We start from the raw sequence: 15,146 nt of genomic DNA, 5'->3' as shown, positions 1-15,146 counted from the left end.
AATAATGTAAACAATTATCAAATATTTAAGTAAAACGTTTATTAAGTGTATATGATGATTACCCTACTTTCTTTATTATATGCTTGATTTCAATGACACTGGGAAATGCTTTTAGAGATCATTCTGCTTATTTTATTTAATGTCTCCATTTTTCCTGCAGGGTGACTCAAATAAAAACATATTCTTGGGACAACGCACAGGTAATCCTAGTTGGAAATAAGTGTGACATGGAAGATGAAAGAGTAATCAGTTTTGAAAGAGGAAAGCAACTTGCAGAACAACTGGGAATTGAATTTTTTGAAACATCAGCTAAGGAGAACATTAATGTGAAAGTAAGTTATTGTTACCTTTAATAATTTTATATATAAACGAAGGATGCAATTCATTAATATGTTATATAAGGTGGCGCAGTGCTGACTGACACAATTTGGCCTCGAATGTTGCGCATGTGCAGTAGCTCGTATTGAGTGGCAAAGAGATGAAGCGCAAGGAAAAGGAGGTTTATTGGTAAGTGCTGTGTCTTCCATAAAACACATAAACTCGACTGCAGTCGACTAGCTTCAAGTGACACCAGCAACTCCCACGAATACGACTAGATGCTGTTTCAAAATACAAGCACAAAACGTGCTGGTATTGGCACAATTAACTGTACTAAAATGACGAAAAACATCATATTGGTGGTTGAAGAATTTTGCTTTCATATTATAATATCGTAATATGCTAGTATGTAGTTTCAAGGTTATGGCTTATTCAAAATTTATCAGTAAATGACATATTGGCGGCAAAAGCCATCAGGATGTACTAAGATGAAAGACATTGTCAAAAGCTGTAGGAGAGTAGTAGTAGGGGCATGGAGCTACGAAATGGATAGGGGCACGTTGATGTACTGCTATATTTATTCATTTTTTTTACGCAGAAAAATCCTACTGTTGGGGCACAAAAAGGCGAATATGTGCCTCTTTAAAAACTCTTATAGAAAAGTGATGAATCACCTACCTCAGTCCTCGTACCACCTTTCTCAACAAAAATTTCTACTTGCGAATTTATTCGCGCTCTTTTAACACACAACATTCTAAGACCTTTCACCCAGTCTCTCTTTATATTTAAGTCTTCATACTCAACATCTCCCTCTCACTGCCACTGTCTATGTATGTCTCTCTCCCACTGTCTCCTTTTTTCTTCCGTTGATTACATTGTATAGCACTGCCACTGTCTTCCCTCTCACTTATCCTGTCTCCTTTTGTCTTTATTTTCCACTATTACTGTCTTCCCATATCACAGAAGCTCAAAAATTCTGGGGCTTTAACCTATTTCTTCTCCTTTACCTACGTGTTTAAAATTTTGGACCAAAATTCTGCCTCCCCTATACCTACATGTTAAAGTTCACTAGTCTGGGTTTGGGAGGATCTAGACCCTCCAAGCCTATGTATGGAGTCTATTCATCTGTGTTTTTTGACATGACCTTTCTCTTCGGCTCCCACTGCTATTGTCTTCATCCACTTCTGCCCCCCCCCCCCCCCTTCATTGCCACATTCTCTCTCCCACCATCACAATCTCCTCTCTCTCTCTCTCTCTCTCTCTCTCTCTCTCCTCCCCCTCCCTCCCACCATCACTATCTCCTCTCTCTTTGTCTCCCACTGGTATTGTCTCCTCTCTCTTCCACGGTGACTGTCTCTTTGCTACTCTTTCTCTCAGCATAAGAAACCGCGAATATGCTCGCATGTCAAAATTTCTGTAGAGCAAGGCAGAATGAGGACTAAGCCAGCTGGTTCGCCACTTCCCTGTCAGGCAGGACATGAACATATCCGATACTTTGTGCATTTTTCTGCTGGTTCCCTTCTTTTCCCTGGTACAGCAGGGAAACGCATTGTATAGGTCAATAATATTTCGACTGTTTACTTATATACTTCGACACATTTGTATACTTTAACACATATAAGAATCAGATTAGTACGCATAATATAAGGTTGAGATAAAATCGTTTGCTTCAGATTTTTTCTGGAGACTTTTCTCGTCGATTACAATTCATTAAAAACGTCCAGCTTATGATTTGTTTGTCAAAAGAGTTAAAAAATTTATCAGAAATTCTTTTCCGCCTTAGCAGTCTTTCCAGTCTTAAACAATTTTTGATAGTCGTTTTAAGTTCTTTTCCGGTATATTAATACCCTTTCTAGCCAATTTCATGCCACTGCAGTACCACCATGGGCATAGTTCAATAGGTAAGAAGTGTCCATTACACAGAGACAGCAAGACATACAGTTTTATCAGTGAACGAATTCTTACTAAAAACGTAGTTCGACGATCTCAGCCCCCGGTAGCTGCGTGGTCAGCGCGACAGACTGTCAATCCTAAGGGCCCGGGTTCGATTCCCGGCTGCGTCGGAGATTTTCTCTGCTCAGGGACTGGGTGTTGTGTTGTCCTAATCATCATCATTTCATCCCCATCGACGCGCAAGTCGCCGAAGTGCCGTCAAATCGACAGACTTGCACCAGGCGAGAGGTCTACCCGACGGGAGGCCCTCGTCAAACGCCATTACCATTACTTGCTATGTGTTCACTACTTCAGCTAAAACTACATTTACGACTCAGACCGGATATTACGTGCATATTTTAGGTGCATAAGCGCAGAAAATTTTAAGTTATGGTTGTCGGTAACAGATAATGCAATCGGAAAAAGTTTCAAGGTTTCCCAACATCATCTTAAGAACAAATGGTAAACATTTCAACGATTTGACATGAATAGAAATTATATAAGTGGCTATCCTTACAACTGATACTTTTGCTACCAAATAATTATGTTTTTTCGGATGTATCTTTGTAAGTAATCCATGGCAGGACTCGTGCAGAATGAAGCATTAACTGGGTGTACACTTGCTGTTTTATTACCATTAAATGAAACAACCCACACGTTATCATCTAACATCATGGCTGTCCAAAATAAGACTGCTTAAACACTAAATATATAACAAACATCACAACATCACTCTTCTTAGACGTGTTTATCACAGGAAGAACGCATTTCCTGACTCACGTATATTGGACTTTTCTTGTTTTGAAGAGTACTACCAGCTCTGAAAGTATTCGACACTTTTTTGAACATCATCATTATATATCTCATTCGCATCCTGCTAGTGAAGTCCCCACAGAGTCCGCCCTCCACCTCTCTTGTGCGGAGCAAATGTGTGAGTTCCTAATGGACCGAACTGTTGAGGTCATCGGTCCCTAGACTTACACACTACTTTAAACTAACTTACGCTAAGGACCACACACTCACACACACACACACACACACACACATCCATGCCTGAGGGAGGACTCGAACGTCCAGTGGGAGAAGCCGCGCAATTGGTGACGTGGAACCTCTAACCGAGCGGCCACTCCACGTGACTTGTGCGGAGCAATAGGGAAAGTGAAGGTGTAACAGTTGTTTCTACTTTGCGATGAAATATTCAGGGTGGAGAGGGGAGCGAAGACGGCGGCCGAAGTGTGAGTGCGGGGGGGGGGGGGGGTAGACTATGAGTCTGGTGAGAGCCCATGTAGTGTCATCACATAAGATCACATACTCGCACATCGCCAAGTCACCTTGGGAAATCTATGACACTCCAGAAGAGGATTTCTGATGTTAGGGATATGTTGTCTGAATCGTTGAACCATTGTTGGCAGTTCAGCTGTATCAGATAATGCCACAGAATCGGTGAACTCCGCTTCACCATATATGATCTTCGCCAACGAAGCTTGAAAGTCCTCTGAAAGCGCTGCAAACACCAAGAAGCACCCATGGAAGGGCCTCTGAGCATTGTCCATCATGACAGATCAGCAACGTCTTAAGTGCGTGGTATAACTACTCCACCAACCCTTTGCTCTTTGAAATTTAACTGGTGGTGAGATAACGTTTTATTCCACAGAGGCTATACAATTCTTTAAACATTGCCGACTAGAATTACCATCCTTGGTTCGTTGTTATGATGGCAGAACGAAGAAACCACGAGTTCTATACATGAGCAAAAGCCTTAACCATTGTCTCAACTGTAGTTTCCGGTACAGGGACGGGCTTCACCCAGTGCGTGGTGTGATCGACAGCCGACAAAATATACTTGAATCCATCAGAATCAGGCAGCCGAAGGAACAAATCCAGGTGTCCATACTATAAGCTGTCCTCTGGAATGTCATAGTGGTGGAGCTATCTGTTTTGCAGCATTGGCTCAGAATGTAGATGTGAGTCCACATCTTGGTCACGCTTCACATCCTGCCAAACAATCTGGCAGGTTGAGGAGATTATTAAACATGAATCATCTCATCTGTGACGCAACCAGCATTCGAACTTCCCTCGCGATACATCGCACCAGACTTGTCTGTCCGATCTGGAGATTTGACAGCACTCGAACCGAAGGCTGGTCAATGTGTTCTACAGAAATTCTTTGATTTGTGTATCTGTCTCCTGCCCTAATGCAACTTCATCGAAGGGAAGGGCATTGATTCTTGAGAGGAAGTCTCCCACTGAATTGGCGGCCCATTTAATGTGTTACATGTTGATTGTAAACTGACTTACATTGTCCAAACTGTGAGAACGTAGTGTGTGTGTGTGGGGGGGGGGGGGGGGGCAGTCATTTGTGACGTTCTGTGTAACCTCTGCTAGGGGTCTGTGAGTTATGAAAATAGTCAAGGGCCTACCTTTCACTTCTGATTTGAAATAACACACTCTCTTGTACACTGATAAAAGTTCTCAGTCAATGCAGTCACATATATATGACTTATTCCTGGCATAGCTGTCACTTGTCCATATTAATCTTAAGGCAATGACGATCAAGGTTGTAGAACAAAGGGCGAAGGTGTACCTAATACTGTACTAGAGACACCAAAAAAAAAAAAAAAAAAAAATATCATCGACATATGAACAACAAGAAGAAAGAGTCTTAAAATTTTATCGATAAAGTAGTGCCACGTCTGCTCGACGTTTTTTACACCATATGGCGTGAAAACCAACTTATACAACATAAGCAGTTTAATAACAGCTCTCTGAGCCATGGGTATCTGGAGATACGCTTTTTTGCAATCGATTACACAAAAGACAGGTGCCCCTGCCGAGGCATGAGAAAAATGCAGAATGTTGGTAGTGGGGCCCCTGTCTGGTGCTATTCATGCATTTCCAAGAGACCTGTACTTCTTGGAGACCAAATGTATGGGCGCCGCGTAGAAAATGCTGAATTTTTATTGGCTAGATGTTAAAAAGCCAATCAGATCATCTCGAGCACTTCTATACTCACGGTATTTCTAATGTAATCCAATCAGATTACCACATATAATTTCGACCAGAAATCTCGTAATTCCGGAACTAAATAGAATTTAATGAAAACAAAATACAATTTTTTCCACATAATAAATAACTAATGAATTTAATACTCAACGTCCCTTCTGGCTGCCTCCTACAAAATTAAGCTCACTCGGATATACGTCACAAATTTCCCTATTGCACAACAACTTTCTCACGTACACATTAACGTAGTTTTAATACAATATCACATTCTCACTTTACGTATGTCATCCCTTCGCTGTATGTCTCTTCAAAACACTCACTCAACTAAAGAACGATGAAATAATAATTTTCCAAACTACTTTTAATTATCAAATAACTTACTGGTTTGCTGCCGGGTGACGCGGATATTGCGACAGGAGCACACCCTGCCATTCTCAAGGCACAAATGCAAGGAGGATGCAATGTGCAAGAGAATTTAATACCTCGGTTCACAGAGGAGAAACAAGGAAGATACCACACACAGAACAAGTAACCGTAGAGTCAACACACAACCAAAGATAACCACATCATAAATATCGATGGAGACTATTAATCAACAGGCGAGGTAGCACTAATTCTGTCCCTCTGTTTTTTGATGAGAGACAGAGCCGGCTTCCAAGCAGCATTGAACAAAATCCACCATCTCTGTTTATAAGGTTGCTTGATAGTTTGATTTCAACAGTTCCCTTAATAACACTATCCCAAAAGCTGGACGTGCAAGCCAGAATCTCCGCGTTGTTGCATTCCATAGGATGATTGGTGTCAAGGCAATGTTCTGCAATAGCGGAGTTGCTCGGCTGTTGTAAGCGTGTGTGACGCTTATGTTCCACACACCGGTCTTCCACAGTCCTGATTCTCTTACCACTATATGGTACGCCACAACTGCAAGGAATACCCTAGACACCAGCTTTACGCAAACCAAGATCATCTTTTACGGACGCCAACAGGGCCTTAATCTTAGAAGGTGGTCGAAATACACATTTCACATCATATTTTCGCAAAATACGGCCAATCCTGTTGGAAATGCTCAATGCGTATGGCAAAAATGCCGTAGACTTAGGTGCCACTTCGTTGCTATCGTCACTCACCCGTTGCACAGAAGGCTGATAGCGCAACAGCCTCTCACTATAACCATTCCGACGAAAGGTGGCTTCGAGATATGATAGCTCAGCTGCCAAACTGAGCTGGATGGTGACAACTATCTGCGAGCTGATCGGTGGTGGTCGACGGCGTCACCCGGCAGCAAACCCGTAAGTTATTTGAACATTCAATTCGCCGGGAAAAGTTAAGGTCTCACATACTTTTAATTATGTCAGAAATATGTGGTAATGAAACTAAAGACAATTCCAGGAAATTTGGTTATATGAACCTATCATCGTGGTTGTAGTTTCATTTTATACTATAGATGAACACATTTCAGTCTCTGGCTCAGTTTCACAATGCCAGCACAGTTATTATGTGTTTTAGGTAAAAATTTATATCTCTAAAAGTATTAAAGTTATTGATTTGAAACTTTAGCAGTGTGGTTTTGTTACCCATAGAATTTTGTACACTAATTATGAAAAAGATCGATTAATATTTAATAGTACTACTTCACATTCATAAACGTACTGCTCTACACTGCTCGCTCGGCCCAGTAGCCAGCGTCACTTGTGCCAGCGTGAAAACCAAAATCCGCTCTCCTCCCTGCTTTCCGACTAGCTACGCATTCAATGCAAGACTACAACTCGTAATAATTTGCTACGTTGTAGCTGGACTAACCTTGCCCTCCCATTTTGAGCCGAATACTCTTGTAGACATCGGGATTTCGTGGTGGAGGCACGAAGTATACAGTTGCCGCAGTTGTTATTGTTGTTAGAGTTGTTACATATGTTGGTGTTGTCACTAACGTTGTTGTAACTTGTTGTAAGAGGGCAATGTGGTTATAAGCAGTCCTCTAGTCCTTTTGTAACGCCAGTAGTTCCTCTTACAATTCTGCCTTCACTGTGCTCCAATTCAGACGTTCCTGTCTCGTATCTTCAAATTTCTTCGTCATGCTGTGGACATCTAGTGCTTAACACTTTGCCGTCCGCACGTCTCGTACAAATTTAGTCGCTTGGCGCCGGCAGCGCTAAGTCGGATTACTTGGCTTGTCGCCGGCCGCTTGTCACCTTTCCATTGGTGGCAAGCTTCAAACACATTGACTTTCGGGCGCTTTATTTTTTCCGGAAATCCTCTATTTTGTCGTATCGTTACAGAAATTCGAATTTCCTTTTCAAGTAATTTCTCTGCAAGTTCTACACTGTTATAATAATTATCCATATAGAGGTGATGCCACTTTCCATAAGAAGGTTTCAATAGTTCCATTACTGTTTTTGCTAAAGGTTGTCCAGGGCCATAATATATCTGGAATGAGGAAATGTATCCCGTACTCGAATCACACAGCATCCGAATGAGCATGCCATATTTCGTAATTTGGGACGGATTGTAAACTTTAAATTTTAACTGTCCACGCCACGGTGTCACTCCTTCAACTGAGATGTTTTGACTTAGATTAAACATTTCTTTAAACTTCTTGGAGAAATAATCAATTACAAATTACACTTTGAAAAGCCGGTCGGCATTATCGGTTTATTGTTGTTGTCAGAAAAATATAAAAATTGTAATATTTGTCTGAATCGGTTGCGGGACATCGTTTTGCGAAATATCGGCGTGTCTGTCAACGGATTCGTTGACCAGTAATAATCGATCCTTGCTTTTTTTACAATTCGCATAAGGATAGAAGGCCCAAACCATTTTCTACGTTCGTGTCCCGTAACGTCGACAAATATGGCATTTTTATCTAGTTTCCTTCTACTGCAATTTTGACTGTAATACTTATTGGTTTCATTGCTAATATATACAAATAGATCGTTCCCAATACCTGTTTAGTCCCGTCAGTGTGTTCAAGAATCTTTCCTTGACATGAAACTGATGGGATTCGATTTTTATGCAACTTCACTGTACTTGCATTGGCAGCGTAGACTATAGGAGATTTCACTTGTTTGGAAGTTCCATTTTTCGACGTGAAGTATATAAATTGTTTGTTGCAACAATGTGATGTCTTTTTCTGACAATACAGAATTTTCTTCGCTACACCAACGCGACCAGTGTCATCTTCAAAACCTTCAGTTTGTTCCATGTATACATCATCTTTGATTACACAATTCAGAAACGCTATTTTGATGTCAAACTGGCCGAGCTTCAGTTCCACAGTAGCAGTCGACAGGTTTGCGATAGTATCACAATGTGCAAAAGGTCTGAATAATTCTCCGTAGTCAATTCCCTGCCTTTTTACATCTCCTTTGGCCACAAATTGGCCCCTGAAGCGAACTTACAGGGTGTTCAAAAATGACCGGTACATTTGAAACGGCAATAAAAACTAAACGAGCAGCGATAGAAATACACCGTTTGTTGCAATATGCGTGGGACAACAGTACATTTTCAGGCGGACAAACTTTCGAAATTACAGTAGTTACAATTTTCAACAACAGATAGCGCTGCAAGTGATGTGAAAGATATAGAAGACAACGCAGTCTGTGGGTGCGCCATTCTGTACGTCGTCTTTCTGCTGTAAGCGTGTGCTGTTCACAACGTGCAAGTGCGCTGTGGACAACATGGTTTATTGCTTAGAACAGAGGATTTTTCTGGTGTTGGAATTCCACCGCCTAGAACACAGTGTTGTTGCAACAAGACGAAGTTTTCAACGGAGGTTTAATGTAACCAAAGGAACGAAAAGCGATACAGTAAAGGATCTGTTTGAAAAATTTCAACGGACTGGGAACGTGACGGATGAACGTGCTGGAAAGGTAGGGCGACCGCGTACGGCAACACAGAGGGCAACGCGCAGCTAGTGCAGCAGGTGATTCAACAGCGGCCTCGGGTTTCCGTTCGCCGTGTTGCAGCTGCGGTCCAAATGACGCCAACGTCCATGTATCGTCTCATGCGCCAGAGTTTACACCTCTATCCATACAAAATTCAAACGCGGCAACCCCTCAGCGCCGCTACCATTGCTGCACGAGAGACATTCGCTAACGATATGGTGCACAGGATTGATGACGGCGATATGCATGTGGGCAGCATTTGGTTTACTGATGAAGCTTATTTTTACCTGGACGGCTTCGTCAATAAACAGAACTGGCGAATATGGGGAACCGAAAAGCCCCATGTTGCAGTCCCATCGTCCCTGCATCCTCAAAAAGTACTGGTCTGGGCCGCCATTTCTTCCAAAGGAATCATTGGCCCATTTTTCAGATCCGAAACGATTACTGCATCACGCTATCTGGTCATTCTACGTGAATTTGTGGCGGTACAAACTGCCTTAGACGACACTGCGAACACCTCGTGGTTTATGCAAGATGGTGCCCGGCCACATCGCACGGCCGACGTCGTTAATTTCCTGAATTAATATTTCGATGATCGTGTGATTGCTTTGGGCTATCTGAAACATACAGGAGGCGGCGTGGATTGGCCTCCCTATTCGCCAGACATGAACCCCTGTGACTTCTTTCTGTGGGGACACTTGAAAGACCAGGTGTACCGCCAGAATCCAGAAACAATTGAACAGCTGAAGCAGTACATCTCATCTGCATGTGAAGCCATTCCGCCAGACACGTTGTCAAAGGTTTCGGGTAATTTCATTCAGAGGTACGCCATATTATTGCTACGCATGGTGGATATGTGGAAAATATCGTACTATAGAGTTTCCCAGACCGCAACGCCATCTGTTGTTGACAATTTAACTACTGTAATTTCGAAAGTTTGTCTGCCTGAAAATGTACTGTTGTCCCAAGCATATTGCAACAAACGGTGTATTTTTATCGCTGCTCGTTTAGTTTGTATTGCCGTTTCAAATATACCGGTCATTTTTGAAACACCCTGTACCTTTTCCTGCAATTTTCTTGCATAAGACTCATCATTTTTGCTAAATCTGTGCCTCACTTGGACGCTCAACTAATAACTAAGTATTATTCTCTTTCAGGGAATTCAACTTTTCATATATGGTCTCCAATCAGTGACTTCAACTGCTAGATTGCAAAGCTTCAGTATACAAGCTTGGACCCTTGTGCCTGTACACATAATTCCGTTTCGGCACCAATTTTGGTTTCTTCTTTTCGCATCTATTTCTGTATTTCCCACTTAATACTTCACTTCCTCTGGAATCTACCCGTTTATCCCAATCTTCTTCCTCTTCACTTAAAACTTCTGTCCTCGTGTCATTGCTGAAATTTTCTGATACCTTTCTCTTATTGGTAGTCTGTTTAAACTGACTCTGTAAACAGATGCACCCTGAGCAACTTCAGATTCAGGAATAATTCTTCAGCCTTGAATTTTACATTTTAACGTAGTACCACCTTCCTCTGAGATAGAATCCAGGCTCTTAAACCATTTCTCTCATTCATATACTCAACCAGATGTCCGCGCACACCCTTGTTGTCAAACTTTGAACGAATGATTCTTTGCATTTTTTCCTTTTTCATTCAACTTTATATGAATTTTCCGGGTTCCCTATCCACGAGCCAACATGTTTACACCTCTTTTCTGAATTTAAGTTTTCCAGGAACAGCGAATATTGCGTATAATGCAAAATGTTATTTATTCATAGTGACGTGATTCTTGACTTCAACACGGTTATCAAGTGTGGCACTAAAAACATGTGACAAAATGCATTACCCTTTTCAGTCTGATTGATGTGACTATTATTGTCTGCCTGTTTCGTCGAACACTCTGCTGACCAATAGCTACGTGCCCGCTTTTCCTTTTGCATGTTGAAGATTTTTTTTTAAATTTCCGCTATTGTCACTTTAATTTCACTGAATTTGCGTCTTAATATATAGCTCTACTGACAACTACCAAACTAGCTGTACATCGATAATGTTACTCCTGTGAAAGGATTTTAACTTTTGATCTTGTAATAGAAAGATATCGGATGGTTTTTCAATTATCGAAAGATTCCTGTAAGAAAACAATAGCAACAAAAGGGAAATCAAATTAATGTTTGCTTAGTAATAAAGTAAATAGTAATTGTATTGAAGGAAACGGTCGCCAGCCTCATTAGGCAAAGTTGTACCAAGTACTAGCACGGTTCATAAAGAAGGTTACTATTGAGATTGACTTTACTTGATACAGAAGTTATGTTTTACAGATGAGACACCAAGCACTATCCCAATTTATCAAGCAAGGTAACAGTAGTTTGGCATGAACAACACAGAAGGAATATTAACCGTTTTTGCAACAACTGGGTCTCAGTAACACTATCCGTATACTCAAGCCGAATGCTACTGATTATTGTAAGTAAATAATTACTGATGGTTGAGCAATATTAACTTGGAACAGAGGTTCTTTTATCAGTTCAGTTATTGGAAAATACAGTCCTTGAAACATTTATCGTGTAATTTCATTTTCTATTCCTATTATTATTTGTATTTTGGAGGCGCATCTACATCCTTAAACTATTTAGCTGAAATGGATCTAGCATAGTTTCAATAAATGTAGCTAGGTGCTTATTATACCATACAAATGTTAGATAGCTGGCAAGTGCACTTCGTTAACACTTTCACGGGCCGTGGGGCATGTGCTTCCGCCGGCCAGGGTGGCCGAGCGGTTCTAGGCGCTACAGTCTGGAACCGCGCGACCGCTACGTTCGCAGGTTCGAATCCTGCCTCGGGCATGGATGTGTGTGATGTCCTTAGGTTAGTTATATTTAAGTAGTTCTAAGTTCTAGGGGACTGATGACCTCAGCAGTTAAGTCCCATAGTGCTCAGAGCCATTTGAACCATTTTTTGATATGCTTCCCACTGAATGTATTTCTGTAGAGTGGTTAAGGGAACACATGTTACCACTTTTGTACGCTCCTGGCATCTAGCGGCAGTCCGCTGCACCCAGCTTTAATTTCTGTTTGTTGTGAAATATAGTCTTCAGGGCTGTGGGTTGTATATGTCTCACAAAATAACAATGTTTTAATGGTTATTGAGAAGTATGGTTACCACTTAAGTAATTTCCCGAATGAGCTTGGGAAGTATACTTACCATAAAATTCATCTGTCATTTTTGGTCCGTGGGAAGCATACTTAACACCATCTTATAGGTGTCCTAAAGCTTTTGGGAATATGTCTTACCACCTCTGCCTATGCCTGACATCTTCCTGGTAGTACACTACACCAGGTGTATGAAAAATGCTACAACAATCAGTTTCTTTTTGTCGTGGGATCACTACTTTGTCGGAACATATTGCTTCGCTTCTGTAGTATATATTATTGTGACCTGTTACAGGTTATACCTTCATTGTGGGGTTAAGTTTCAAGGATTGTTTTCATATTTTGGTAAGTAAACTTAGGTATCGTTAACCAGTATTTTTTAAATAAAGTAAAAGAAAACATAAAATAAAAACAGAAAGCTCTGTGTTACGTTCAAATGGCTCTGAGCACTATGGGACTTAACATCTATGGTCATCAGTCCCCTAGAACTTAGAACTACTTAAACCTAACTAACATAAGGACATCACACAACACCCAGCCACCACGAGGCAGAGAAAATCCCTGACCCCGCCGGAAATCGAACCCGGGAACCCGGGCGTCGGAAGCGAGAACGCTACCGCACGACTACGAGATGCGGGCTGTGTTACGTGTAATGGAGACATGTAACAGCTCACTAAAGGGAAGTGGGAAATGCATTTACCACCACAGGTTTAACATGCCGTGGTGATAAATGTGCCACCATAATTTCTGGTCCTAAATCACGAAAATAAATATAGTCAGGTAATTACAATTCTAATAGGATAGCAAAAATAAAATATCTTTGCTGTGTTGCTACAAAAAATGCTGCTTAATTGTAATATGAAACATAAATATGGCTCCACAATTAGCAAGGGAAACCAGAAACTAATGTATCAGTAGACTCAGATCAAGGTTGAATATCCTAGTCACAACACAATGTGATAAAAACTGTTAATTATATACTGCATGTGATAGTTACTTCCAAAGCTGCACAATAACTAATACTTATGTTGGCCCATCGTAGTCTACCAGCCAGTAACCCTTCTGGATCATCACCGATTTTACGTGTAGGTGTTCAGAGATTTCAATAAACCACTATTTAAGCTGAATATTATAAATCTTTTCTAGTCAGCTGAACTTATGATGGAACTTTAAGTATCCTTTTATGAAAAATACGTGGAGTACTCATTGAATAACTGAGAAATTTACTATTCCACAAAGTATATAGCAAAAGTTTACTGAAATGACTTTTCAGTTCAATACAGTAGGATGTTGGGAAATATTGAAGCGCGTTGGATAAGAACCTGTCTAGGTGAATGACTGAATATATTCAACGCAAAGTTTACAGAATACAAACTTATTACTGAGAAAGAACTCAAGTAAGTGGTCCACGCACTTATACAGTACATAGCTGATAATTTGAGATGAAGGTGGTCGCAGTGTCGATCTACTGCGGCCGTTCTAGAAACGAGGCAACAGTATCCATGTGTCTTGCTATATAACTATCGCTGCAAATTATCTTCGTAATGTCGGATTTTCGTAGAACAGAGCTAACCAAATTAATCGATGAGTAATAAGCCAAATTACCTCCACATCCGAGGCTATGTTATATAACTTGTTGTTCTTCTTGCCTTGTTCGGTTGACAAAATGCAAAAACATCGACTGCTACCCACCGACTGACTCATGCCATAAAGACGCTTCGCATTTCGACCGCCAGATCGATGTTTCTATTCCGGCCAAGCCAATTTCGTTACAGAGGGGCTTCCCTCATTATTTTACACGATTACTAACCTACATACCCTATGCATGAACCAGTGTTGCAAGCAAAGTTTTAACATTTCCATTTTCTCACGGCATATTGCTTTTGAAATTACATCCACAAATTAATTACAGTTACATAAACTGGCATAAATAACGAAAAAAAACACTGAGATAAATGTTACATCAAAGAGGCGCTACAGTCTGGAACCGCGCGACCGCTACGGTCGCAGGTTCGAATCCTGCCTCGGGCATGGATGTGTGTGATGTCCTTAGGTTAGTTATATTTAAGTAGTTCTAAGTTCTAGGGGACTGATGACCTCAGCAGTTAAGTCCCATAGTGCTCAGAGCCATTTGAACCATTTTTTGATATGCTTCCCACTGAATGTATTTCTGTACAGTGGTTAAGGGAACACATGTTACCACTTTTGTACGCTCCTGGCATCTAGCGGCAGTCCGCTGCACCCAGCTTTAATTTCTGTTTGTTGTGAAATATAGTCTTCAGGGCTGTGGGTTGTATATGTCTCACAAAATAACAATGTTTTAATGGTTATTGAGAAGTATGGTTACCACTTAAGTAATTTCCCGAATGAGCTTGGGAAGTATACTTACCATAAAATTCATCTGTCATTTTTGGTCCGTGGGAAGCATACTTAACACCATCTTATAGGTGTCCTAAAGCTTTTGGGAATATGTCTTACCACCTCTGCCTATGCCTGACATCTTCCTGGTAGTACACTACACCAGGTGTATGAAAAATGCTACAACAATCAGTTTCTTTTTGTCGTGGGATCACTACTTTGTCGGAACATATTGCTTCGCTTCTGTAGTATATATTATTGTGACCTGTTACAGGTTATACCTTCATTGTGGGGTTAAGTTTCAAGGATTGTTTTCATATTTTGGTAAGTAAACTTAGGTATCGTTAACCAGTATTTTTTAAATAAAGTAAAAGAAAACATAAAATAAAAACAGAAAGCTCTGTGTTACGTTCAAATGGCTCTGAGCACTATGGGACTTAACATCTATGGTCATCAGTCCCCTAGAACTTAGAACTACTTAAACCTAACTAACATAAGGACA

At 40.9% G+C, this 15,146-nt stretch overlaps 1 protein-coding gene across 7 annotated transcripts in view; it reads left to right on the top strand.

Annotated features, from left to right (window-relative positions):
• The window catches only part of LOC126297692 (ras-related protein Rab-3), a 757,051-nt gene that overhangs the window by 717,361 nt on the left and 24,544 nt on the right, over nucleotides 1-15,146 (top strand). For all 7 annotated transcript variants that reach the window (XM_049988812.1, XM_049988810.1, XM_049988814.1 and 4 more), the window contains one exon: nucleotides 161-332. In XM_049988812.1, coding sequence (XP_049844769.1) covers nucleotides 161-332 — 172 coding nt within the window. The remainder of the gene's footprint in view (nucleotides 1-160; nucleotides 333-15,146) is intronic.

Source organism: Schistocerca gregaria, chromosome X (assembly GCF_023897955.1).
Source record: "Schistocerca gregaria isolate iqSchGreg1 chromosome X, iqSchGreg1.2, whole genome shotgun sequence".
NCBI lineage: Eukaryota > Metazoa > Arthropoda > Insecta > Orthoptera > Acrididae > Schistocerca > Schistocerca gregaria.
The sequence above is the reverse complement of the archived record's forward strand: the minus strand, read 5'-3'. Positions and strand labels throughout refer to the sequence as shown.